This window comes from Sesamum indicum, linkage group LG3 (assembly GCF_000512975.1).
Source record: "Sesamum indicum cultivar Zhongzhi No. 13 linkage group LG3, S_indicum_v1.0, whole genome shotgun sequence".
Lineage (NCBI taxonomy): Eukaryota > Viridiplantae > Streptophyta > Magnoliopsida > Lamiales > Pedaliaceae > Sesamum > Sesamum indicum.
The window spans coordinates 8,254,642-8,281,518 of NC_026147.1; the positions used below are offsets into that span (position 1 = coordinate 8,254,642).

The following is a 26,877-nucleotide window of genomic DNA, read 5'->3' on the forward strand; positions in this document are numbered from 1 at the left end:
TTTTTATGTCCCCCCCCGCCCCCCGTGCTCGCGTCTTTGTGTGTGTAAGGAACGGAACTATTGCATTTTCTGTTGTCTATTCTTTACTGAATCCTTCAAGCCTGACTGGACTAATGCTTGCAAATAGATCATGAGACATGCCTGAACGGGAAGCATGCGAACATCAAATTCATCTCGGGTAACTGGTTCTGTGGAGAAAGCTGTTATGAGGTATTCTTTCTGAATCAGTTCATTTGTAAAAGATGTGTCAAATTTTTATATCTACCATCCAGCAAAGGAATGTATATTTGCCAAAATTGGAACGTTCATGTTTATCCTTCTGAAATTAAATGTGATCTCTCTTTTCGGTTTCTTTATCATTTTACAGTGTTCAGACTAATCACAATCAAATAAGCAAAGCATAGATTAGAGAATTTTAAGTTGATTATATGTTCTTCAATTCCATGTAACAGCTTACAAGTTCGGACATGTTATATCTGCTTTGTATGTTGATGAAGTTTTGAATGCAGCTGAAAATATTTCTTTGCATCCCATTTTCTGTGGTTTTATGGAGATTTTGAGGCTGGGATATGGTAACCATTTGCTATTTTCCATAAGAGTTATTTCTTTGACCATACTGATTTGCCCTTCAGAAATTTAGTGCCATGCCTTGAGATCACTGGTCAACTTTGCTTCAGATAGATGGCACTTCAAGTTAATACAGTCAATGATCCTACAAACATGCACTTGTCATATTGTTGCAACTGATGTTAGACCCCTTAACATAAAATCCATTATAGATCCCCTTTGAATAATAAATGATCATTCATAAATATCATAGTCCAAGTTGACCCACTAAAAATATGTATTTAGCATGAACGGCCTTAGCAAATAAGTCTATTTCTGAGCCAATATGAGAAGACAATCAGAATTAAGCCTAGGAAAGCAAGAAAAAGGTGGTGACATGTAGGACTTATATCGTGACCTTGAAAATAGAAATAACTAGCCAAAATATTGAGAGAATGACTTTGTGCTGTAGGCTGTCTTATGATACTGGGAAACTGTGAAGCCCTGAAAAAGCAGAGGCGGGCTGGGGAGAATTACTTTCAACATTTCCAGGACCATGAATTTGTTCATATACCAAGATCAGAATGAATGTTATAATAAGCTCTATTAGGGCATGCAAGCATTTGGCGTTAATTGGCTTCCCCTTCTCAGCAGAAAATTAATTGGACTGCAGATTGATACTGAGCAAATTAAATCTCTGTTATCGGCAAAAGTATCAAGTCATTAATTCAGGCCAAGGATGTAGGTAACATAATCATAGCTTGAATGTATGAATAATACTAGTTTTGTCTAAAACTGTAGGTCCATTATTGCCGTTGAGCAGTCCACTTGACTATTTCTGTAAGGGCGACAAATAAATTATAAAGATTTAAAGTAATGCCAAGATTGCAACAAAACAATATGATGAGTTACTGTAAAGATTAAACATCTTGACCTTTTAATGTGTCAAAGGAATTGGGACAAAGATATTTCACTGGTTGGCTGATTGATGAAATCAAGAAAAAATGGAAGAATTGAAATAACAGTTCGGAACGAAGAAATAGAAGAACGAAAGTTCTATGGATTCACAAAAATAGAAACAAAAAAGAGATATCGAAGTAGTTCTGATGATTCAATAATAGTATTACTTAAATTCGAAGTTCTTAGTTACTTCGACTGGATGAATCCTGTCAGTTCTGTTTGTGTGATTAATGACAAGCAGAATATTTTTAACCTGTTCCTTCTTTTGGTCCTTTTAATGAGTACATGTTAATCATCGTGATTTGTGAAAAGGTTAAATAAGTTAGAAGATTGTAGAAGTATGCAATCACTTATATTTATGCTCCTACTGCTTTGCGTGGAAGTTGATTTATTGACATTTGTGATATTTTAGCATATGATGAATTTTTCCCCCGCAATAAGGTGCATTGTTTACTTGTGCAGCTCTGTAGAGGTCTTCAGTCTCGCCTTGGGTTGACGAATAATCTCTCTGATGAAATCTCTTGGAGACTTCTACGTTGCATTAACGGTGACCGGAAAGCATATTCTCCGGCCTTTGTTGCCTTAAAAGCTGAATGCAATTCTAAGTTGGCTGTTGCCATCACACTCTTAGAGGAATACTTTCTTGAAATGGTGGATAAGAAAACAAAAATTGACATGATACCTCAAGCCATATACAACTGGGGGTAAGTGTTGTGTCCCATTTGCTTGTTCTCATCAATGATAAATATGCTGTTTCTCCGTCCTAGCACTTGCCCGGGCTGTTCATATTACTTGGCATACATCCATAAATGAGCAATGATATTTATTCCTTTTTTTCTAGAATTATCTGTTATGAACGTTTCATTCATATTCATCCCCTTGGCCTTTCTACTAGAATTTATTAATCAGAAGCAAAGATTTGCAGTTTTTATGCTCTTCAGACCTTTTGACTTCCATTCTCTGGGAATTGGGTCTGCTCTAACTTATAGTTAACGTCAGGCAGCTGTAACTCATGAACCTTTTGCACGCTTCATTTTTTATTTTTCTAGCATACCAGCCTTTCTATTCTTCAGATGCTATTGAGACTAATCTTGTAACATTGCGCGGTATTTTTGGGCGCTCCCGTCCCCATGTTTAAATTTGTTGATCCAGTACTAGATCTTTTGCTTGTAGTATTTCTCCAAACTAAAATGATTTATGGCTATATGCTCCTTCCAGATCAGAATTTAATCGTCTGAACTTCGAAGGCTTTTATACTGTTGTCTTGGAGAAAAAGGACATTGTGGTGTCAGTGGCGTCCATCAGGTACTAAAATACATATTTTGGTTTGTTGTCCATGATTCTTCTGTCTCCAAGTGCTTTTAGTTTGTGGCATTAGTCTCTGTATAGAACTTTTATCTAGGAAAATGCTGCACAGTCTCACTCTGATATTTGATATAAAATTTGGTGCTTTCTTTCCAATGAAAACACTTTTTAACTCGTTTAGTTTTTGTCGATTACCTTTTATTGTGGATCTGAACTGGCTCAAACTAGGATTCTCGTTTTAATTCTTGTATGCTCAGATCTACAAACCAGCTGCGAAACTTTGATCTGACATTATCAGCATCATTACATCCATGGAGTAACTACATATTGTAGAACTGCTTTGCTTAATATCAACACAGTTGGCTCATTACTACAAGTTCTGCTATCAACTCATACTTCTGCTACTTTCTCTTTTCTTACATTTCCAAGTGAGGGCTTCCAGCTGATAAAACAATACCGAAGTTTTTAGTATGCATTGAACTCAATGGTTCTCAATTTTATATCTTGATCTCTTCCGGAAAATCTGTATATTAGTATGTAAAACTTTAATTATCTGTGCTCTCTCTATATGAAGAGCATTAATGATTCTGTTTTTGTTTTCAATCACATTGACAAAGTGTTCCTGCTTTTCTATCTTTAAGTGGTTTCTTTGCGTTGACTGTTAACCTGGTCATATGCTGCTTAAAACTTTTGTTGGGAAAGCTTTTAAGATAATCTCTAATGAAAATGAGCTCTAATATGCAGAATCCATGGGGTACAAGTAGCAGAGTTACCTTTCATTGCAACTTGCAGCAAATTCCATGGGCAGGGAATGTGCCGGCTCCTTGTTTCTTCTATAGAAATGGTAATTTATTCATTAAGAGTCATGTTGGAACAGATTGTGATAGAAACAAGGTAGAAGGAACATACTTGTTAAGATATTTCTTTTGGTAGTGATTTTTTTTTACAGCATTTAATAGTAATGAGTTTGAGAAGTCTTTTACCATCATTCCTGTATTTGCATTTCTGTTGTGCTTGGACAAACCAAATATCTTGAAATGTTTCCCTATTGTTGGGACCTATACATGTTTGACAAATATAGACTGCAACAACGCCATATGTCTGAATGACTCTTCACTCTCTATTCCCTTTATTCATCTACTGGCTGCTGCTACTGGTATATGCAATTAATTCAAGTTTCCCTGTGGGTATAGATGCTAAGATCATTGGCGGTTAGGAAGCTAGCTGTACCTGCTGCCACTCCTGAGTTAGTCGATATGTGGACAAATAAATTTGGTTTTCAACACTTGAATGAGGATGATAGAGGAAGTCTAAGGAGGGTCAACCTGATGCTGCTTCCAGGATCCACCTGGCTTCTGAAAACTTTGTAGCGTTTAACCCTACTGTGAATAAAAAATTGCTGAGAACTCTTCATTCTTCCGAAATCTGATCCACGTGCCTTAAAGATGCCTGATCTTTCAGCTTTTCTATCATTAATTCATCAAGAACTGATGAATCTCCTTTCTTGTGAAGAAAATAACAATCTGCAGATCCAAGCAGCTTTGATAAGGGGGAGGTGCAACCTCCATGGAGCATGGAAAACCTTTTTGTTTGTAAATCTGTATTAAAAGTTGAAATAGGAATAGAGAATGGTAGCTTAGAGAATTTGCAGTCTAGGAGGAACAACCTTGTGGTATTTTGCAAGGAAGTTTGTGTTACAATGTACAGGAGATTCGTGATGTTGGAGTTTGTTTCAACATAGAATTGGAAGTACACTTCAGGTTGTTTCTAGTTAAAGAATTGAGATTGAAGTAAGATGCTAACTATACTGATTCTTGCTCATTATGTGCCTTCTTTGTGTAGTTGATACAGCCAATCCTCTGATAGAACTAATTTCAAATTAATAGTTGGCGCCACGATTGTTACTTTGGACAGATCTTTAGGTTTGGGCTATCTACAGAGATTATCGATTATTCAGAAATTATATTAATGCTCCTTATAAGTCAATTCCTCTTTTGTATAAACTTATAGCTGATGGGCTGATCCTCCGACATCCTCACCTTTCATGTATGATCATCCACAGTGATGCCCAAGATAGATTCTCAGGAGCCTCTAAGGTCAACCCCCAAAATATATGGCATAGGACAATGATATAGATCATGATATAGATCAAGTGAATTACTAGTTGTACATCAACAACAAAGGATAATCAGGTCCTAATTTTCCAGTGCGAAGGTATGGTCTAGTACTTGGACAGCCAAAGTACATCAAGAACCACAGAAATTGCCAGCAAGAAGCAGCTGAAAAAAGTGAATGCTATCGACACAGCAACACGATCACAGAATACGTGCAAGGGCTTGCAGAAATTTGGCAGAGCTGAATGATGGATCCCTGTTCGGTTCAGGTTGGTAACACCTGATGCAGCTGATCCAGCACTCATCATAGCATATGCAAATATCTGCAGAAAAAATGAAGCAAAATTATGACATGCAAATAGATGGAAATTGTTTAATATGTTCTGTTCTTCGACAGTGCTGTCTTTTGCCTTTACATTATTGTGTGCAGTCCATGGTAACAGTTGTATCAAATTAGAGACCGTCGCTCCTTGAGAACGAGAAGAACTCTATTTGTGGCCTGGCCCTAAAGTTTTGTCTACACAAACTAAAAAAATTAGCCTAATAACTCCCAGCGGCATCTATCCAGAAAAAAGAAAATATTCAAAAACAGCCTAATATTACATTAGACCCCAGCTCAAGGATGAGACATCTCCTTACTTTTAGTTGTATCTGAGATTGGCTCGTAATCCGAATCTCCTTAAGAGTTCAACAACGGCACCAATATTGTAACTCATAAGCTGAAATTTTCAGTAAACTATTGGACTAAAGATAATAACAATGGCACCATTATTGTAAGCTGACAAATGACAATGCACATGAAGAAAGTTAAATCAACAGTAGTTACATCTATATCTCCCATTGGTCTTGCACCAATACAGTCTATCAAACACAGCAAAACGAGTTCTGTTTCACATCCATGATTACCTGATCTCCAGCAAAAATGAGCCATGCATGGTTCCTGGAAGGGATGATTGGAGAGTTTCGCAACATCCTCGACACATTAATAAGCAGTTGAAGCAATGAATGGACAGCCACGGCTGCCGATACTCCAACCAGGTACCTGATACCGGCACAATTTCACATTACTCAACCACTCTTCCTTCATCCAAATCTCATTCAAGTTTTCCTCTATCCCACTACTTACAGCGAGTCCATTTATTTTAGGATGAAGTAACAGCGGCGTTTTCACAAAGATTTGATGGTATTGATACTTCAAGGACACTGAATTTGCATGAGTTAAGAATGGACATATTGCATGACAGCCTTGCACCATAAGTATGTCACAACAACAACAACTAAAACAAAAAGAAAAAAAAAAATGGTTCACGGGACGTGATTGTTTCTACTATGATACCATAAATCACGGAAGAACTATTAACTATTTTTGGAATTTGTCTCCATCATAATGAAGATTAGAATAACCACTTAAAACGACAAGAAACAAAAACAGTAACAAAAGTAATTCATATTTTACTGCTAAGTACAACTCCGTGGAAAAACAAAACTCTACCAAGATCAGAACAACGTTTGTTGATAAATTTTTGTTACAATCTATCCATCTATGAAAGTTTACAGCCACAGGCTTAGTCTGGGGAAAAAGAGAGCATTCCTACACCTCGGAAAAACTCAAAATGCTGAACCAATCCATTAATTCTTAGTCTTGTTTTGTACATGAACATCATTCAATACTATGTTTTTTCATGCATGAATTTAAGTAAAGTTTCTTAAAACAGAAAAAGGTGCCAACCCTTCAATATTAATCACCATTCCAAAAAAAGAAAAAAAGATTAATCTCACCAACCCCATTTAAATTTAATTCTAGAAGATAATTAACAACAAAATTTATCCACAACCCTTATTTATAATTTTATTTAAAATAGAAATCATTGGTGCTCAGGAATGTGAAGGATTTGGGAAGATCATATTTGAGGGAGAACTCACTCAAAGGAGTCAGAAAAAGACCACTTGGAGTACAAAGGTACGCTGAAGCCGTAGAGAGAAATGGTCGAAGCCTGCTTCGCAGTAGCCATCACCGACACCGCTGTGACGCTACTCAAGAGGCAGAGCAGCCTTAGGACGGCGTGCATGACGTCAGCTTTCGGGTGGGCAACAACAACGGCCCTCCTGCTTTCGGGGCGTTGTGAAACCAAAGGGCCGCTCTCCGCGGCCGTCGTCTTTGTCTCGGGCAGCTGAATGCTAACCTCCAGTCCACTCTTCGGCCCATTCATCTCTTTTCTTGGGATTATTATTACTAGTATTATTTCTGCTGTTGGAATGGAATGAGAAAAGTGTGGAGCTCTGAGCTAGTGCAAGAGAGTGTGCTTAAAAATGGAAGAAGGGGGACACGTGGCGAGGAATGGAGGGGGTTGGGGGGGGTCAAAGGGATTGACTACTGGGGCAGGGACTCAGGGGGAGTGGCCCGTGAACTAATAGTACGGTGTAACCGATGAGAGTGTCTGTTTTGGTAGAGTTGCTGAGGCCTGAGGGTGAGTGGGGTTGAATTGACTGTTTGTTTTTTGTTTAGTAATAGGTTTTCTGTCCTTGGGAATTCAAACGGTTCCGCGATTTCAATGGACCACTGGAATATAAATTTCATTTATGCTGACAACTCATGAAAATCATGCATGTTCCATAGAGAGTTACACAAATACTGAAAATTCTAACCAAAATCAATTTTCATCTAATCGAAATTAAGTAAATATATATCATACAATATAATTAGTATATAATTTAAAAATATAAAATATTTGTTATGCAATTAAACACAATCTAATTTAAATAAAAATTTCCTTATACAACTATATATGGCGCTGTCTTTGCAACACCAAAAGTATTGTTGATTAGGTTTACCCATACTCACGTCTTAAATCAATCCACAACATATTCAGAAAAATTAAACCATGACCAGATTTAAAATTCATCTGATCAATATGAACAAAACCGCCAAAGACAAGCAACCATCGAAATTTCAGAACTGTTTCTATTTCTCGTACATCGTCGTTACAAACAGAATGCACCTGTATTTCTCCAGGAGCTTCATAGACAAAAGTTTGGCTCCAAATTTAAAATCTTATCTCCTATAAACAAAATGAGATTTTGAAAATATTAACCTCAACCCCTCAAGTATCAACTTGCCGAATACAATTTCTGCCGCACATAGTTTTACATTTGCCGTCGTTGGAAAAACATCAAAATAGAATTAACACCTATAGCAAAGGCAACAAATTGCAGAGTCGAAACTGCTACAGCATTTTAAACTACACACCAAACATTAAGTCCATAACTTTGGATACCACTGATTTTGCTGGTGTGGCAATGGTCCCAGCAGATTGCCGAGTAGTGGTGGAACTGCCATTCTGGAGATAGTACGGGTAGGGGGAGACTTTGAAACCATTCGACTCTGAGTTTCTACTGGAAGGTGGTGGGGGTAATGTCATAAATCCTTGATTATTGAGTCTCTCATTTAGCACCTGACGCTGCATTGCATCAACAGGCTTCACTCCAATTATAAGAACTCCGTTTACGCACATGCCATTTTTGCTGAGCGCTTTTTGAGCATCAGATCGACTCTGGATTAAAAAGATTCGAGCAAGATTAGGACATTCATCGTCAAGCCTAGTGATCATCAAAGCAGCGACTCTATTGTGTTTTCAGCAAGAGCAGTTAGGTCAATATGATAATTCAGACATTAAATCACAAAATGTCTAACTCCATCTGTTATCAAAAACTATGACAATGGAACAAAAACAGGCCAAATAACTACACACACACAGACACAAATATATATATATATATGTATAGATTCCATCATATCATCAAGATAAACAGATTTTTCCACTGCCTATTTCCTATGTAAGATATTCAGTATGAAACTAGAAATTTCTGGTGACTTGTCTCGAGTTGAAATGAAAGCAAAGAACTTTTGACAGAGCAGATCTAGAGAACCAAACAGTCATGTCAAATGTAGAAACAGAAAGGCCAACTCTCAGTGAGACTCCGTTGCAAGATATGCAGACAAGAATACCAGGCTTGCATGTATGATGAGCCAGCAGAGAAGGTAGGGGCACAAGCAAGATCAAACGTCGATTTGTTTGATGTAGAAACATTAGCAAAGAGCTAACTAATCAATAGAAATGGCAATGAGCAACCCATGTGGCTGCAGTACCTTCTTGGGAATAGATTAACAATCCTGTCTCTCCCCCCATACAATTTGCAAAAACAGTACCAGATAATAATGTCAGTAGTCAAATCTAATTATGGCAATATTCAACAAGGACAAACCACAACCAGGTATTCTTTCGAGACATAAAATGACCATGATAAAGAAAACAATAGTAGTGGTAAAACAAAACAAAAAATATCAGCTTGTAAGAATAGGAAAAGAACCTGATATAAAATGTACATCCAATTTGCATCTCGTGGGCCAGGAACATGTTTCAGAATCACCCCACATTTTTCAAACTCGCGCAAAACAAGATTGGTATCAGCTGGTGAAAATCTGGAGGTGAAATTTGAAATGAATAAATACTGAGATGCTGTATTATCAACTCTAATAGAGGATAATCAATAAAAAGTTACAAACATGTTCTCGTGGTACAAGCACAGAAACGCAGATAAAAGTAAGCAAGTGCATGCAGTTGATATCCTAAAGAAACATAAAAGGCACTATACAATCAAGAAGTTCCACGACACTGCATTCAAATACAGACGTTAGACATGGTATCTTTTATGCAACATAATGCATTCATCTTATATATTGTCAGTAATCTCCTTTATCAAAAATAAAGTTAACAACATAATGCATCGTCTCTCAAGTTAACGATTTCCCAAGGATCTGGGCATTCAAGGCCAATTCTAGCTAATATGAATGTACATTGACTCAATAAGTTTAAATTCATAATTCCAGTACATCAAAATCACATAGTAGCTAAAGCATCGCCAGTCTAGAGACACGGATCAGCCAAACTTATCAAGCAATTATTACATGCAAAGGTTAGCGGGGCTCATTTACTCGTATTACCTCACAAGAATCTGAAGATCTATGCACTTTCAAGCAAAAAAAAATAAAAATGAAATTTGGAGGTATGATTGCTACAACCAGCAACATGTAACATCCAACTGAACTTCTCATGAAACAACTTAAATTTCATATCATGTGTTAGCTACCGTGAAACAAAGATGAACATGAGCCATAAGTAATGGTGCACTAACAAAGATATTGAAGAAAGCAACCCAATAACTCTCGGGTGAGCTCTACTCATGTATGCATAGCAATCATAAACTAGAAAGTGAAGATTCAGGAACATGAAAAGAGGAATGAACGGAGAAGCTAGTTTGCAGAGCATAATGAAAGTATTGCAGGAAAGGTGTGATAGTAGTTTATATCTTCAATTGATCGAATATTATAAAAATATATTCAGCATCTATCTATATAATTCTATAAATGCAAGAAGAGGAAGAGGAGAGAACCAAATGATACCCATAGACAGTGACCCATTCCTCCTCATCCAAGTTCCCTACAGGTACCAAACTTTTCTTCACTTCAGGTCTTGCCACCTCCCTGGGGGGTGGCACTGTTATCAAGGCACCAGGCTGAACCACACCTTCAACGGGTGAACCTTTCCCTTTATCCTCTTGCTCTGGACTGCCACCACTCTTTGCAGGTGACCACCAGCTAGAATTCAGCATAGGGCTCTGCAGCTGTGGCAGCTTACCTGTTCCAGCATACGAGGTGCTTACGTCAGACTTGCTCTTAGGAGTTGATAATTCCCTGCCAAATGTATGTACTGGGGTTCTAGGATCTGATTTTACTTCTGGAGACACTGGATAGTCTGGAATCCCAGATTCTGGAGAAATATCAAACCGATCTTCAAGGGTAAAAACTGGTGGAGGAGGAAGATCAGAGTTGGCAAAATTTTCACGCCACAGAGCCGAAACAGCAGCAGCCTGACCTGGGGTTGTGAATTTTCCCCCAGATCGCCGGGATGACACAGGTGTTGCTAAATCTTGGAAGAATAGAGATTGCCTCCCAGATTTGGGGGTTCTATGGACATTCGTGCTCATTTTTCTTTATGGCGCCTGCATATATATAAGTTTACATTAGTCAGCCTAGAAAGCAATTTACCAGACACAATTAGAATCTTAAACCATTCATTTTAACATGTCCTCATGCATCAAGTTTCCACAACTGCCTCATCCATGCTTCTCGACCTCAACAACTTACAGATTGAACCATTTTAACAAAACAACGAAATGTCAAAGATCTCCAGGGACGCAGCAAGATTAATCTTCTTACACAAGATACATTAGTATAAAATTCACAAAACCCTCATTTGCATACTATATCCAAACGAACGAATATAGATAAAGGTGCGCAAAATTAACTGACTCGTTTACGCAACTGGATACACATAAAAAGAACGGAGTGATTAACTGAATTTATGTATTAATGAACACAAATTTACGAGTAATAATGAGCTCAACTGAGTCAGATAAGACACTATCACACAGATACGAATAAAATCGTAGCATCAGAATGCAAACAGAGCAAAATCAGAACAACAGACGCCATTAAACAAGGGGGAAAATACAAATAAATACTAGGCTAATTCAATATCCCATAAAACGAAATAATAAAAGCAGAAACGGAGAGTAGAGTACCTAAATGCGATATCGGTGCAGAAGAGCAATAGGGATTTTGACTCTGGAGGGTTTGAAGCAACCTCTTCCTCCCGTATAAGCAGAGAGCCGAGCGTAGTAAGGAAATGAAAAACCCTAATTTAGTTCAAATCCCGTTTTTCTGTAGTTCAAAATGAAAAACGCGTGCGCTCGACGCCGAAAATTTTTGAAATTTTCGGAAGTTCATCATAATGACTGAAGTAACCTTCACCTGATCATCAATTATTGTCCGCCAACACCGAGCAATTTGAGGGCGATTTCGTCTTTTACTTTTCAATCAATAAATAATGTAATTCTATCCATACTATATATTAAATTTCAAGAATTTACAGTGACTACTTTTGATAGATAAAATATAAATTGACTAAAATACTTTTATTATATATTTATTACAAATAATAATTCTGTAATTAACTACTTACGATAATTATTTTCAGTTTCATATGCATTTAAAATTAATTTATTTTAATCATTCATTTTGTATATTATTTATTTTGCACGCAAACTGACTGTGTATGAACCAAAAAATTATATCCTCTTGAAAAAAATCATTCAAATTTTGTAATTCTTAAAAAAAAAATCTGAAAATAAATAATTAAAAAAATATTTCTTTTTATATGTATTATCGTTTAAAATATTGTATTGATGCGACATCAGAATACGATATAAAAGGAGATAATTGAAAAAAAAAAGAAAAAAAAAAGGAGACAAGAATAATTGGAAGGGGTTACCAAAATAACATGCAAAGATCCCTAGACACGGACACAACATAACACTCAAACACAACTACTCACTACTCATCCATCCCCATTTCTATGCAACTCAAGTCATGTGCTTCTCCTCCCCCACTCCACATGCATTATGTTTATGCATATACCCACCCCACCCCACCCCCCATACGCATCTACATATCATCCATATCATGTAGTTGTTTTTGGAATTTTATATGCCTAATGTACATTGTACTTGCAAGTACATTATTTCAAATTAATTAGACTGCCCCATTCTGCTTATTATTAATTAATGGAAAACACGGGTTTTTGATTGGTTATCATTTGTACAATTATTATTGTGTGGAGCTGGATTTGATTCAATTAGCGTTGTTCGCTTAATATAATATATTTAGATATAGATATTTTTCGTGTTATGGTGAATAATTACTAATTACATTTAATATTTTCATTGTCATTGGTGAAAATCTAAAGAATACTTGACTAGTTATTATTTAATATTAGTTAAGATAATGTATAGTATGTATAGTTTAAATAATTTTGTAGAGGGAGGATATGATAGTGGAGCCCGTTGGGAGAGCAAATGTCTAGCGTCGGGTAGACACTAATATCTCGCCCCAACGTTACTTCACATCTTATCTTTATTATTTTAATCCCAACACATCCCTATATTTATTTATGTATATATATATATGAAAATTATATGTAAATCATCTTATATTTAAACATAAATTATTTAAATTTTAAGTAATTTGTAAAATATATGTTTACATTTATATACAGTTATGTATAAAATAAAAATATTATAATATATATACAGATTACATAAATATTTAATATAATTTATATTATTACACATATGTATATCTCAACGGAGATGGGCAACGGCAAGCTCGCCATCGCTCCTGACCGGGACGACCTCCCCGTCGCCCGCCCTCTAGGGGTAGACATCGTGCCCAGGTTTGAGTGGGCGGTAAAGGCACGATATCGTGGCCTAACGCGGACCCAGACGTCGTGGAGAGGCGGGAGACGGCCTGAAGAGGTAGGGAGATGGAGAAGCTGGAGGCAGTGTGGAGTGGTTGCGGGAGGAACAGGCGGGGAGGAGGGGGAAAGCAGCCCGAAGTGGCTGTGCGAGGAACAAGGCGGGGGAGGCAAAGGCGAAGGCAGAGGCAGAGGTGGCCGGGGGTGCCTGGTGACTTGGGGGAGACGACCTCTTTTTTTATTTATTTATTTTATTTGTTTTATTTTGTAAATTTTTAATACAATGAATCAATTTAATTATGTATTTTTTATGTCTAAATATATTATGTTAAAAAACTAAAATTTATTTATTGTAATTTACTTACATAGTATATCTTCAAATAAATGCAACACAAAATTAAATTAACTAATAATATTTAGAAAAAAAATCATATTTTTTTTATTTTAAAAACTTATAAAAAATATTAAATAATCCTAAAAATTTGTTTTATATGTAAATATGTATAATAATTTAATTTGATCTAATAAAAAAAATAATGTATAAATATTGGTGAATATTATTTTTTATAGTATTTATTATATTTTTCAGCAAAATATAAAAAAATATAAAGAATTCACCAAAGCAATAGAGATAAGAGCAATTTTGTCTATTTAAAGAGGGCAAAGACTGAAAATGAGTCAAAAAGTTATCTGATTCGTATTTATAGCGGGTGTAGGAAACTCTCCATTTTAATTTTTTTTAAAAAAAGGGTTATCTCTCTTATTTATTTTTGTTTTGGTAGGTTTAGTAATTTTAGGGGTTTTTTTTACTATTTAATTAACCCTATAAGTTTTTAGCAAATTTTTCTATTTTACAGGAAGGTAATATACAATTTTTCGCATGTATATATATATATATAAGATCACTCCAATTGTATTTAGAAAAAAATATTACATATATTATTACATTATAAAGTTTAAGATAAATTACATCGACGTCCTATAAAGTCAAATCTAATTGCATAATACCTCCCGTCTTTTGCAGAACTTTTGATAGGGGCAAAACTATAATGACATGCATAGAAAATTATAGTTGTAATTACAAATACATCTCATATACAATGACGAAAACTTTACACAAATACTCTCTGAAAAAGTTTACCTGTAATCTTATAAAAGTTAAAGATATTGGTATAATTAAACTTAAATTTAGGAAATATCGATATAATTTACCTTATATTATAATCACAGATATAAAAATAACACATTAATTATTAAAATAATTAATATTAGTTCATATCCATAGAACATTAATTTTACCATTACACTCGATTTAATTCCATTCCTAAACCACTTTCTCCTACAAACAACTATTTATTTAATTTTAAATAAATGGAATAGATCATTGCATTATGAGTTTCAACTATCAACAGTTCTAATAATTTATAAGATTAAATGTAATTTAGTCAATGATATGTGAAATGAGTAAATATTTTTATGTGGAAAAAAAAAATTAGCAAATTACTTCCTGTGCTTCAAAAAATTAAGCAAATTACCTTCTATTAATAATTTAAATATAAGGTAATTTGTTTCACTTTTATTATTATTATTATTATTATTATTAAAATAGAGAAAAGAAATATATAGATTAATTGAATTAGAATTTATGATCACAAATATCTCGATATGTTCCCACGGTTGATTCTAACCCGCACTTCCATGCAGGTATACGTCGTACACCACACGATGTTCCTCAATTCTCTCTTACTCTACAAATTCCTGTCTACTTTAATGTAATTAAATTAGGTCAATTATTCACTGAAACCCACGTTACCATGTTTAATTACTCCATTTTTCACATTAATTATCGTGATGATTAGTCCAAGATATTCATTAATCTCGATGATTAATAATAAGAGCCCACACGTGCCAACCCCATGCTCATTTATCAATCTTCAAGAAATAAAATGAGGTCAAAATTTGTAAAAAACAATTAAAGGGCAAAAAATCAAAGCACGTAAAGGGCTATATTTATTTGGCAAGAAATACTATTTGACTTAAAAACAAAAAAATTGATTATTCTCTATATTGTAAATCACTATAATTTAAAAATCGTAATAAATCAATATTATCTATCATGCATGGTTTAGACGAAATCAGTGCAAAAACGTAAGTTTTGACCATGACTAATCAATATTTATTATGATTTTATCTCTGATCAAAATATTTGTAATGAATTTTTAGTTGTAATAAATGTTCTGACCTCGTTTGCATGATTATTGCGCATTAGTATCCGCTATGACTATTTACTTTTAATCATAATTAGAAGCAATATTTTATTTATTATATAGTGTATATATGTATAAGTGAAACATTATGGATTTATTCCAATATATGTCCTAAATGAAGGTATGTTTTAACATTAAATTATAGCAAGGAAATCCAAGCAAATATCATATTTTTATAAAAAAAGTTATTATTTAATATTTTTCCAAACTTAAATAAAATATAAAAATATAAGAAATGAAGTATGTAATTGCAAGTTGGATATTTGGTTTGGAAAAAACAAAAAGGAGTGCGAGAAGTGAAGTGAAGGAGCATTGCATCTGGGTGGGAGGATGATGAGCCCCGCCATGTGCAAATTCCCAAACTTTGAAGAAACAGTCCCCCCCAAATGGCCCCATCCATGCCTCTCCTTGATAAAAGCTTTGCACCCATTCCCATGATTGCAAACTACCCACTTTCCACCTTCTTATTTCTTCATCCACACTTTTTTTTAACTTCCTTCCCAAAAATATCCATCATCTTTACTTTCTCAACAAGCAAATCTAATCAATTTCCCTCCCCACTTTTTTCACCTAAACTTGAGTAACTATTATTTAAGAAAATTCTAACTTGAATTGAGCTGCGTATCACTGAAATCAATTATATGGTAAGTATAATATATTTATTGTGTGATTAATATATAATTTAAAGAAAGTGATCAATCACATGACAAATTTAATACACTTGTTATGCGATTAGTTTGATTCGATCATACCTAATTTGAGTGAGAACTTTCACTATTATCAGACTGAACTTTTTGTTAATATAATTCATATTTTATTTAATTTATAGTTTTTTTATGTAAAATTGTAACAAAAAGTTAATTAGTAAAAGATGTAAGAAAAGAAGAGATCAATTGATATCAAAATTTAGAAACAAAATGTGGATTACAAGTTCTACAATTGAATTGAATTGACCATATTCTCCCTCGGCTTCTATTTCAAAAATTCAAATGTCTAAAAACATAGTGAAAAATTAGAAAAATTGGGGTTATGACTTAGGACTAAGAAATTAGCAGGCAATTATGATCGTGTGGGTACCAATGTCCGTACACTAGCGCGCACACACACGTTAGATCATGTGCCTCAAATCCGGACCGTTAATGCTGCTGCTGCTACGGTGATGAATCAGGAACTCATCACACCCGTTGAAAATGGAGGCCTGACTGATCAATTGTTGGTGGTGGTGCTGTCTTTGGAGATCCTTTTGTCTCCGGAGCTCCAAGACCTTCCGGTGTGAATTCGAGTGCTTGGTGGAAACAAAAGTGGGGCTGGCGGCGGGGGGGGCGGCGGGTCGGTATTCGGGCACGAGCCGACCCGACTTGTACCGGACCCCACATGCGTTGCACAATGTTTTTGGTCCCATTGGACCTGTTCTCCACTGTGGGGTCTTTTCTGAAGCGCAGTGGAGGCATTTCCGGCCCGGAGTAGTTTCAGTTGCCTCCCTTTTCAACTTTGATGGTGCTGTTTTGGGGTTTGTGGAGGGGGAATTGGAAAGGAGGAGGAGGCGGGAAGACCAGTCGCAGGGGGCTGCGCGTGACCGTTTGCTGCGGGCTTTGCCGGGAACTGAGACGTCGGAGGGGAAAATTGGTGGTGAGTGAGTAGTGGTCACGGAGGAAGAGGTGTCTGTAGCAGAGGTTTTGGCCGCGACGGCGCCGTTGGCGGTGGGGATGAAATGGAGGTCGTCGGTTGAGAAAGATTCTTCCACGAAATTCGACAGCCATTCCAGCTCCGCTAAATCATCATACTGTTATAATGGGGAAAAAGCAGTTAATTACACAATCAAGTAAATTGGTTTGAATTACAGTCGAAGAGTTAAAAATTGAGAGGGTAAATTGCGAAATTCACCATGCTCTGCAAGCTACTAAATTTAGAAAAACAAGGAAAACGGAATTGCAGCAAAAGATTGCCGTAACATTTTCTGAAAATTCACATCGTCAATAAACAGTGAGAGCTCGACTGTCGGTTGAGTTAAGAAAAAAAAAAAAAAAGGAAAAAGGAAATAAATGAGCACACATACAGGTGCACACGTTTCAAGGAATTCCATGCAGAAACTCAGAAAGGAAAATAGAAATAAATAAATTCCATAATTAAAGAAAATCAGGAAATGAAATTACCGGAACACAGAGTTCGTTGCCGGAGAACTGCGAATCATTAAAGCTACGGCAGCTAACGTTACCGTTGAACTGGCCGTCTCCACCTCCAGAAATCGAGGAATTACAGCTGTCAACGGCGGTGACGGTGGACGAGTCCCCGGAATTCCCCCCCAAACTATCGAAAAATGCGTCGGTCATCGTCTCATCCTCCTTGGAAAAATCCAGCAAATCATCCACCGTAAAATGGACACCATTGTTATTAGTATTGAAATTCAAATTGTCCGGCGACGAGAACTCAGCATAATCCCCGGAAAAATACTCCATAATACGAATTCAACTCTCAGAATCCCGTCAAGACAAAAGCAGAGCAAACGGAAGAGAGAAAAAGAGAGGTATAGAGAATTTTGTAGTTTGATTTGTGTTGAAAGTGAAGGGGAGAAGAGGTGGGTTTTTTATGAGTGAAAGGATGGGCAGAATTGTAAATACATCAAAATATGGTGCCACAATTTTAAATTTGGTCTCTCTCTCTCTCTCTCTCTCATGAATGCATTATTTATCACTTCACTTGCTACTTCTGTAAAGTTAGTTGCTTGTCTTCCCTTTTCTCTTTTGGTAAAACAAATATATTTCCTATTTACATTTACCCTACTGGAATTCATTTATTTTCTATTTTTTTATGAAAAATTGTGAAAATTAATTTTAATTTGTTTCGTATAAATTATCACAAGGGTCAAATTAAACACGAATAAATTAAAATAAAAGTACGTCAGAGTCCAAATTTTTTAAATGAACATCCTATATAATTGTGTAAACACGAGAATTGGCTCTACAATCGTCAGAAGAAACACAAAAAAGATCAAAAAAATTACACAAATTGATTAAAATTTCTAAATTCTGCATCGTATATAATTGCGTAAAATTGGAATTATCTCAAAAAATAATTTACCTTCTATTCCCATTTAAGAAAAAAAAAATAATTATAATAATATGATATATTGAATTATTTTTTGAATTTTGTTATTTTGTTGGGGTGGGGTACTTATAGAGCACATTGCCTCACATGAAAAGCCACTAACTTCCACTGACTTTGCTCTGCATCATAACACTCCCAATCCCCTTTTAAAATTTTCTTTATTTGGAAAAGCCATTGGAAACCCTCAGCCTTGGGATTCTCATTTTCCAGACCCCTATCATAATTCACCCCAACATTTTTCAATAATATTCATATTTTCAGATAACCCCAAATTTATTACAAAATTGCGTCTTACGACTGCCATGTGCATGTGGATTGGGTAAAATTTATTTTGATACCCTAATTTTATTAATAATATCACTTTGATATTTAATCTAAATAATTCAATTGATACTCGAATTTCACTATTAATATTAATATAATACTCAATTGATGTTTTTATTTTTTTATTATTCTTTAACACCCTGAAAATTTACGTAAATATTAATCAATATATTTTATCTTTATTTAGCCATTATACTTTTTTATTTTCGAGATTATTATATTTTATTCTTTTTAGTTTGTTTTGCTATATTTATTTTTTCATATTCATAAAAAAAAATTATTAAATAATTTATATGATAGTCAAGTAAGTTACTCATTTAATGTAGTAATTGTGTTGTTATTAATATAATAAAGGTACAAGAAATAAGCATTTTTATTCATCAAAGTATTTGTTTGCATTGAGATATTAAAATGGATTGCGAGAATTTTAAAAATAGATAAATAAAATTAATTGGGTAGCAAAGTGTTATTAATAATAAAATTTGGATAGTGATTGAGTCATTGCAATTCCTCATGTATTAAAATAACATTAATAATAAAAGTTGGACATGAAAATGAATTTTACTATTATAGGATAAATTACAATAAGCTTTCTGAAATTTATCATAATATAAATACCCCTCAATTGTTCGAAAAATTACTAAAATACTCAAATATAATTAACGATCGTCTAACAAATACCCATACATGGGCTATCACGATTGGGATTTTTGTTAGACGACCATTAATTCTGACGGGTATTTATAATTTTTCGAATAACGATAGAGTATTTGTAATTATATCAAACTTAGTGAAGTTTATTGTAATTTATCATATATTGTAAATTATTCTTCCAGGTGCAGAAAGAGTAATTTTTGGGAATTGGGGGGGGATTAATGTAGGTAAAAAAGGAAAGAAAAGGGGGTGAAATTAAGATTTTAGATAATTAATAGTTAAAAAATTAAACCCTTTCCCCTTAAGAATCGATCTAGCAGGTTTTGTCGCCGTGAGTCCGCCATTAGTGTCCAAGTTTACAGCCGGATACTCTCTCTCTCTAATTATTTTGCCCTCGGGAACTGTGTTTTTGCCCCCTTCATTTTTAATTTTTTATGTTTTGGCCCCCACTGTTTATTTGTTTTTCTTATTTTAATCCGTTGTTTGTACTTTTTACCCCTATATTACATGTTATTATATTCCTTAACCCACGTTTGAGCACGATGGTTACAGCTAGGATTCTATGCAACAACGGTCATGATGGTTCCACGTGTCATCTCACAAAATTCTTTTACTAGCATATATATATATATAGAAGATATAGTGGTTAAAAATTATGCTTAGAGTGGTGGTGAAATTTTCAGCTTGGATTATATAGCATGTCACTATCTCACACTAATTATGGAGCCATTTTGCTAGTGGAATTTCCTTTCAAATTTTCAATTCAAATACTAATAATAATAATAATAACAACAATAACAGTAATAATTCAAGCTAAAATCATATAATGTTGTCTTAACAAAGTATAATTTCAATTCAATTCTTAACACTTGATAAGGAGACAATAATCTTGAACCTTATATTCAATTCAAACCCTTTTATTTCTGTCAAATATCAGACAATATACAACTGGAAAAATAGTAAGAGAACAATCTCAACCAAACCCTTTCTTTTTTTGTTTTTCTCACTGAGTATCGAACAATCATACAATTTTATTCTGAAAAAAACACTTTACGGCAAGAGAATAATTTCGAGCATGGTGTCCAACTCCAACTCTCATCTCCATTTAACATAAAATAGTAATAACACATTTTACTTGTAAGAAATGTGGATTGAATAATTAAGAGAAATGAATGTATTGTTGGGCAATAAATGTAAGGTTTGATCTATTTGAAGAAAAGTGTGTGTTTCACTTAAATTCAAATGAAAACAGGTGCAAGCAAAAGGCAACATTTCGTTTGGTCCAAATTAGCTATTTCTTCAATTTACCTCACATGGTTTTTGTTTGGTATCATTAGCCTTTACAACAAAGGTGGCATTGGTACGAGAAAAATCCCACTTCCCCTTTTGTTTTTCAATTTTCACCACCATTCATTCAAAAAAATAAAATTATTCATATTCAAATTGAAAGTAAAAGAGTTAAATTCCTACCAACAAGTACAATCGTTCGAAAAATTTTGAGTCCTTGCTCGTTGCCAAGAATCCAGTTTAAAATTTAGTTTGCTTATCACTGAACCAACAACTTGTCAATTAACACAGTATATATATAGTCATAGCTATCTCAATAATTTTAGTGATGGTCAAGTAGTATTATATATATTTGTTTAATATAAATTTATCCTTAAATTTGATTAATTGTTTAACCCCAGGTAACTAGTGCCAATCCCAATATTAACTCCTTTTCAAACACTGGATAAACTTTATGTTAATTAATCAAATTTGGACTTTTTAATTTCAAATCCTGTACATGTCATATAAAATAATATAATTCATATATATAGGGTGTGTATACATATATTAAATGAAATAAAAATACAACAACAAATTTAAAATATAATTAAAATACAGTCCACTAATTAACAGCTAATAGCAATCACTTCCCAAAATGTCAACTCTTTATTTTCTTCTTTGAATTGAAAAATAAATCAAACTATTTTATACTCGATTAAAATTGATCGATAAAAGTTCGTTCAAACTCGATTTGTTAAAATTCATTTGAACTCGATTAGATCAATAATCAAATAAAAAATTCAAATATAATTTTTAAAAATTAATAATAATTCATATAAACTTGTACAATAATACAATGGGCTCCTGCCTTCCACTTTTCTCCTGTTTAACAACAAAGAGAAATTCCATAGCCGTTATTCTTATTTCCTTTTAACTTTCCCTTATTTTACTTCATATACTTTCCCACTATATTTGACTCAAAAATAAAGTAAAAGGAGAGAGAGAGAGAGAGAGAGAGATGGTAGATTCTTTTTTTAATAAATTTTTAAAAATAAAATTGGGTATAAATGTGAGTTGATGGGGTCCAACTAAGCACGTGACAAAGGTGAGGGGGTGTTGTCAGCCATCATGTGACTAAGGACTATTATATACATATGTCACTGTGTTTGTTTGTACAATGAATGAATGTTGTACTCTTTGTTTGTGTAGTGGTACGCCAGGGCTTGGGCTTGGGCCTTGTTCCTACGGCGGTGGTCAAAATCCAATAGCTGGAAATTCGGAAAATCTATTTTTATTTAAAAATAATAATATGAGTATTTAAAGTCTTATCATTCTTGTAATTGGGTAGAGAGGGAGCAATAGACTATAGAGAGAGTGTCTTCTTTGATGCTTCCCGCACGTGCGTCGGCACCGTGCATGTCTACTTCAGGGCAACGTGGTTGCACGTGTAGGAAAGTCACGTGGTTGGCAGTGCCTCTCCCCCTTGATGTGTGCCTTAATTGGGGTTAGTTTTCTTCAAATTATATCGGTTACAAATTACTTGCATAATAATTTTTTTTACCAGAATTATTTGTAGAATTCTCACTATATACTTTATAACGTTAATATAAATATAATGATTATAATTATTATTTATTATTATTATTATTATTATATGTACTCATTATATATGTTTTAATAAAAGCTTATGTAAAATTATTTTTGTCACTAACTACTGACAAATTTTACAAAATGAATAATTATAACTCTTTAAACTGTAGAACTCATAACTATGACAAAATAAATAGTCTTGTCAATTTAGTGTGTGTATATATATATATATATTTGATGACAATATTAAAATTATTACCTGATTATTTTTATGGCTGATACATTCTTTTCTGAATCGACGCAATTTTATTGAAGTTTGGTGAATTCTGTATAGCAAATTAGTGGTGTACTGCGATAATTAGGTAAAAACCATGTCAAAAATAAATTTGAATCGACAGATTTAATATGACTTAAGTTATTTAATATTTTCATGCTCATATGAGAGTTCTTTAGCAAATGAGGTGAGGAAGGTACTCTAGTTGACATGAACAGAAGCGCACTGAGGACTGAATCAACTATTTACTATTGATTTTAACCGACAAAGAGTACAACATGAAAAGTTGTTAAGGTTAGCAATACTCGGAATTTACGGCAACGGCTGTCGGTTAAAAGTCTTTACTGACAATCATTTCAGAAGATCAGTAAGAGTCAAGAGTCAGATAATATGGATTTCATTCAAACAATGAAGGGAAGGTACCGACCATAAAACTCCTGTTTCGTGGTCAGAAACAAAAAGTACATACTCCAATAATCAAACAAAGATACTATGCCCATGAATGAAAATTGAGGCTGGAAAAGTTACCAGACCTATTTTTTTTTTCAAAATGGATAGAAAACTGAAGGTAAGATAAGAATGTGAATGTATTCAACTACAAAGAAGTCCCCCAGCTTCTTGAACATCAAGCGCAAATCTTCAGGACAATAAATAGACGAGCCTGGCAGCCACGTTTTAGGTATGAAAATTTTAGCGGAAAAAAAGTGCACCAACAATATTAAACAATTATGTCCAAAGATACCATTACTATAATCGATGACACGGATAAAAGGTTACTTCAAGTTAAATTCTTCCACCATAGTCAGTCCGAGGGGAGAACAATCTATGTGACTAAAACCATAGGAGAACAAGTGAAAGAGGTTGGGTGTTTGTCAAAAGCATATAAAGATCCACTACTTTTATGGTTCAACTGTTGTCACCTGCTGCCATTCTCCATCCACTGCTTCTTTCCACAGTGTTACATTGTTTTTCCCATCAGCCACAGCAAGTATGTTTCCAGTAAGCGACCATGACACCCTCCAAACTGGAGCTCCAAAATCCTTTAAAACTTTACCATCCCACTGATCCCCTTCCTTCACGGCAGTCCATATTATTACTTTCCCATCTTGAGAAGCACTTGCAATAGTCGACTTTGGAAGTCCCAAGTTTGGCGCCCAGGCAACATCCCTCACCCAGTCAGTATGCATGCTTAGAGCAGGGAAGCAATCCAATCTCCAAGTGCCATTATCAAATTTCCACACTTTCACTGTATTATCACAGCCACCGGATGCTAGCTTCTGAACAGGATCGAGGAGACCAGAACCTACAAGGGCACCAGGAGCTGTTGATGGAGCCCATGAGACGGAGGTAACACCAATTGGATGAGCCTGGTCGATTCGTGATTTGTCCCATCCACCATCAGCTCTTGCCATGAAGACTGAGATGTTCCCATCTGAGGATCCACATGCAAGACAAAGGCCAAGCTCGTGAGGAGCCCAAGAAATAGAATTCACAGATGCCTTATGATCATCAAAAACATGAGCTTGGGTCCATTCATTTTGATTGCCTTCCTTCCAGATTACAACCTTTCCATCATAAGAACAGGAAGCAAGGAGTGACCCGAACTTGGGATGTGCCCATGCAACTTGCCACACGGGTCCTTGATGACCGGTTAAAGTAGCCAGATGCTGAGATCCTGAGTTGCTAACTCCAATTATTTTAATGGTATTGTCTGATGAAGCTGTAGCAAGACGTTTACCATAATAATCCATTGCCACATCATGAACAACATCTTGGTGACCAGTCTCGATCTTTTGCCCAGGCATGTTTGGTTTCCAAACAATACAAATCACAAGTTTCAATTTTGCTCCAAATTAAATAGTTTTTGCCTCTTTAGCTCCCAAAAGACTGAGAGGGCTCCAGTCCCCTGCTGCCAACATTTTCAACAGACATGAACCAGTTCAATTCATCATTACAAACCTAATCCTCAGCAAGCAAAAAAATAAAGCAAAAAGGATAACCCCACCCCTTGCCAGTGACTAAAAAGCAAAAGGAACGGAAGTGGGGTGACAAAGACCACAGTACAAATCCAATTTAATTATTGAGCAGTGGGCAAAAGGTTCTTACATAATATACTTCATATTTGATCAAGGAATAGATATAGTACGGAAATAAAAGGTCATATTTATTTATACAATTTTGCAATGTATAAAAGGTGGAACTGACAGACAAGCAGAGATGCATATCTGCCAAGCAAACTAGAGATTAAAAATACAATTTATATATTAGATGCAATAAAAAACATACAAAAGAATTTCATTTGAAAGCAATAACAAGCATCCTGCAACCACATAATGACAGCCAAGACGTCGAAAAGATTGAGATTCAACATAATGACATAATCACCACTGAAAAGGAAACTTTCCAAGAGTTCCATACATCTAAAATAATTAATTACAACAGTCAAACACTCAAACAGAGAAACGAAGAGGAACCAGAGGATATCAACTCTACCATCCACAATGAGACGCTCCAAAGTAAATAGTGCACCGGAAAGATGTTACGCATTACAACTTAAAATGATTGTCATTTTCATTGCGCATTCATTTAGAAATTGTCTAAATGAAAGTGCCAGAAAGAAAACTTCCCTCATATCTGATTGTGAGGAAACACAAAGGAGATTGAAGGAAGATATGTATACCATTTCCTTGATTTCCTTCTAATGTTCAATATATTCAAAACAAGAAATAGAAGAATTTCAATGATAGCTCTTATCCAATCCTCAACAGGCACTTTCCCTTTCGTCTTTCCTCATCGCACCATGCTACCAGAATGAGGTTACAGAGAAACATGATCAGTTAAAACCCTATCAGCATCGTTCATCTTTTCCCCTCTTCTTCTTGAATCCTATGACCTCAGCATTCACAAAATCTAAAGCTGCTCCCTACATTTGTCCTCTATAAACACACACTTCCCACTTCGAATCGCACAAAACCAACAAAAGACTGTGCAATTAAGCCACAGAAAAGGAATAAAAGACCATCAACGACTATACGAATCCGAAACAAATTCACCGCCCCACCCACCCAAAAAAGAAATCCCGCACAATAGAACATATAATTCAAAAAGAGCAGAAGCCGTTGATCCCATTAACGAGTACTTCAATTACTGAGTAACAAGAAACTCACATCAAATGAATCGATCAGCAGAAGATGAAATCGACGAGAAAACATGATTCAATTATTAAAACAGTATATTGCACTAATTACCCAAAAACAAGTGCAATTAATTTCGTAGAGAAAAGGGCGAAAAAAGGCTGACCTGAGAACAACAAGAGCTCCTATTGAAATGCTTTCACTGAAATGTCGCGACATTTCCCCTTTATACAAGTGGGAAATTTGTCAAAACGACGCCGTAATACAAGTCTAACCGTAATAGTTTCTATTTGTTGGGCCTATTACAAGATAAAAGCAATCGGTAATGGACTGGGGCCGCTAGGCTCATTATACACAAGAAGTACATTTTCAATAGAGTATTGGGCCTTCAGACAATATCTAACTGGGCCTGGACCGACCCATAGAACTCAAATCCAAAAAGTGTTCTTCTCATTGTACAAAATGTAAAACCCTAAATTCTATAGTTATATATATATATATATATGGGAAGATTTTAAACTAGCACTAATTACATCATTATCATGAATCACATTACTGTTAAAGTAAAGCATGATTCCGACAATCAATCTTAATAACCAACAATGATCAGAGGAGGTATTAAGATGTTAAAGTGAAATTACTAAAATACGCTCCACAGAGTTGTTAGATTTAATTCTACCCAATGGAATTTCGAACAAGATGGTAAATGAAAACCACTTCCCAAAATAGCTAAATAGTGTGAATACCTCCTCCATGGATTATTTGAGGGAGGATGGATTTTCTGGCCAACAGTGAGATCTTACACTTCCAGCTTTGTCTGATCAAATTAAAAATTGTAATTGTACCTTATTATGAAATAAATAAATTTACTTATTTTGCAATGCAGAACAACAGACGAATACATTTTAAAAGCAGTTGGATAGATGGAAGTCAAATGTATAGTGTCGTAATTGTATGGCTTGA

The 26,877-nt window shown here is 34.8% G+C and overlaps 5 protein-coding genes across 9 annotated transcripts in view; 1 reads left to right on the forward strand and 4 right to left on the reverse strand.

Moving 5' to 3' along the window:
• The window catches only part of LOC105157673 (increased DNA methylation 1-like), a 15,570-nt gene extending 10,848 nt beyond the window's left edge, over nucleotides 1-4,722 (forward strand). For all 4 annotated transcript variants that reach the window (XM_011074111.2, XM_020692969.1, XM_020692970.1 and 1 more), the window contains 5 exons: nucleotides 128-210; nucleotides 1,969-2,210; nucleotides 2,725-2,811; nucleotides 3,556-3,655; nucleotides 4,005-4,722. In XM_011074111.2, the coding sequence (XP_011072413.1) occupies nucleotides 128-210; nucleotides 1,969-2,210; nucleotides 2,725-2,811; nucleotides 3,556-3,655; nucleotides 4,005-4,181 (689 nt within the window). In that variant the 3' untranslated portion in view covers nucleotides 4,182-4,722. The remainder of the gene's footprint in view (nucleotides 1-127; nucleotides 211-1,968; nucleotides 2,211-2,724; nucleotides 2,812-3,555; nucleotides 3,656-4,004) is intronic.
• Nucleotides 4,931-7,459, reverse strand: LOC105157672 (CASP-like protein 3A1). Its single transcript, XM_011074108.2, has 3 exons — nucleotides 6,849-7,459; nucleotides 5,832-5,967; nucleotides 4,931-5,248 (listed from the first exon to the last, which is right to left on the reverse strand). Exons 1-3 carry the CDS (start codon nucleotides 7,133-7,135, stop codon nucleotides 5,033-5,035), a joined length of 639 nt encoding a protein of 212 aa, XP_011072410.1. The 5' UTR covers nucleotides 7,136-7,459; the 3' UTR covers nucleotides 4,931-5,032.
• On the reverse strand, nucleotides 7,863-11,724 carry LOC105157675 (nuclear pore complex protein NUP35). The gene is made up of 4 exons (XM_011074115.2): nucleotides 11,568-11,724; nucleotides 10,387-10,985; nucleotides 9,294-9,405; nucleotides 7,863-8,476 (listed from the first exon to the last, which is right to left on the reverse strand). The coding sequence occupies exons 2-4, from the start codon at nucleotides 10,968-10,970 to the stop codon at nucleotides 8,165-8,167; spliced, it is 1,008 nt and encodes a 335-aa protein (XP_011072417.1). The 5' UTR covers nucleotides 10,971-10,985; nucleotides 11,568-11,724; the 3' UTR covers nucleotides 7,863-8,164.
• Nucleotides 16,458-18,124, reverse strand: LOC105157676 (GATA transcription factor 12-like). Its single transcript, XM_011074116.2, has 2 exons — nucleotides 17,718-18,124; nucleotides 16,458-17,347 (listed from the first exon to the last, which is right to left on the reverse strand). Exons 1-2 carry the CDS (start codon nucleotides 18,018-18,020, stop codon nucleotides 16,673-16,675), a joined length of 978 nt encoding a protein of 325 aa, XP_011072418.1. The 5' UTR covers nucleotides 18,021-18,124; the 3' UTR covers nucleotides 16,458-16,672.
• LOC105157677 (protein transport protein SEC13 homolog B) lies at nucleotides 23,335-26,128 on the reverse strand. 2 transcript variants are annotated; one of them, XM_011074118.2, is made up of 2 exons: nucleotides 26,081-26,128; nucleotides 23,335-24,686 (listed from the first exon to the last, which is right to left on the reverse strand). In XM_011074118.2, the coding sequence occupies exon 2, from the start codon at nucleotides 24,583-24,585 to the stop codon at nucleotides 23,680-23,682; it is 906 nt and encodes a 301-aa protein (XP_011072420.1). In that variant the 5' UTR covers nucleotides 24,586-24,686; nucleotides 26,081-26,128; the 3' UTR covers nucleotides 23,335-23,679. The 2 variants fall into 2 exon arrangements, with proteins under 2 accessions (XP_011072420.1, XP_011072421.1); XM_011074119.2 differs by having other exon boundaries at nucleotides 23,335-24,689; nucleotides 26,081-26,121.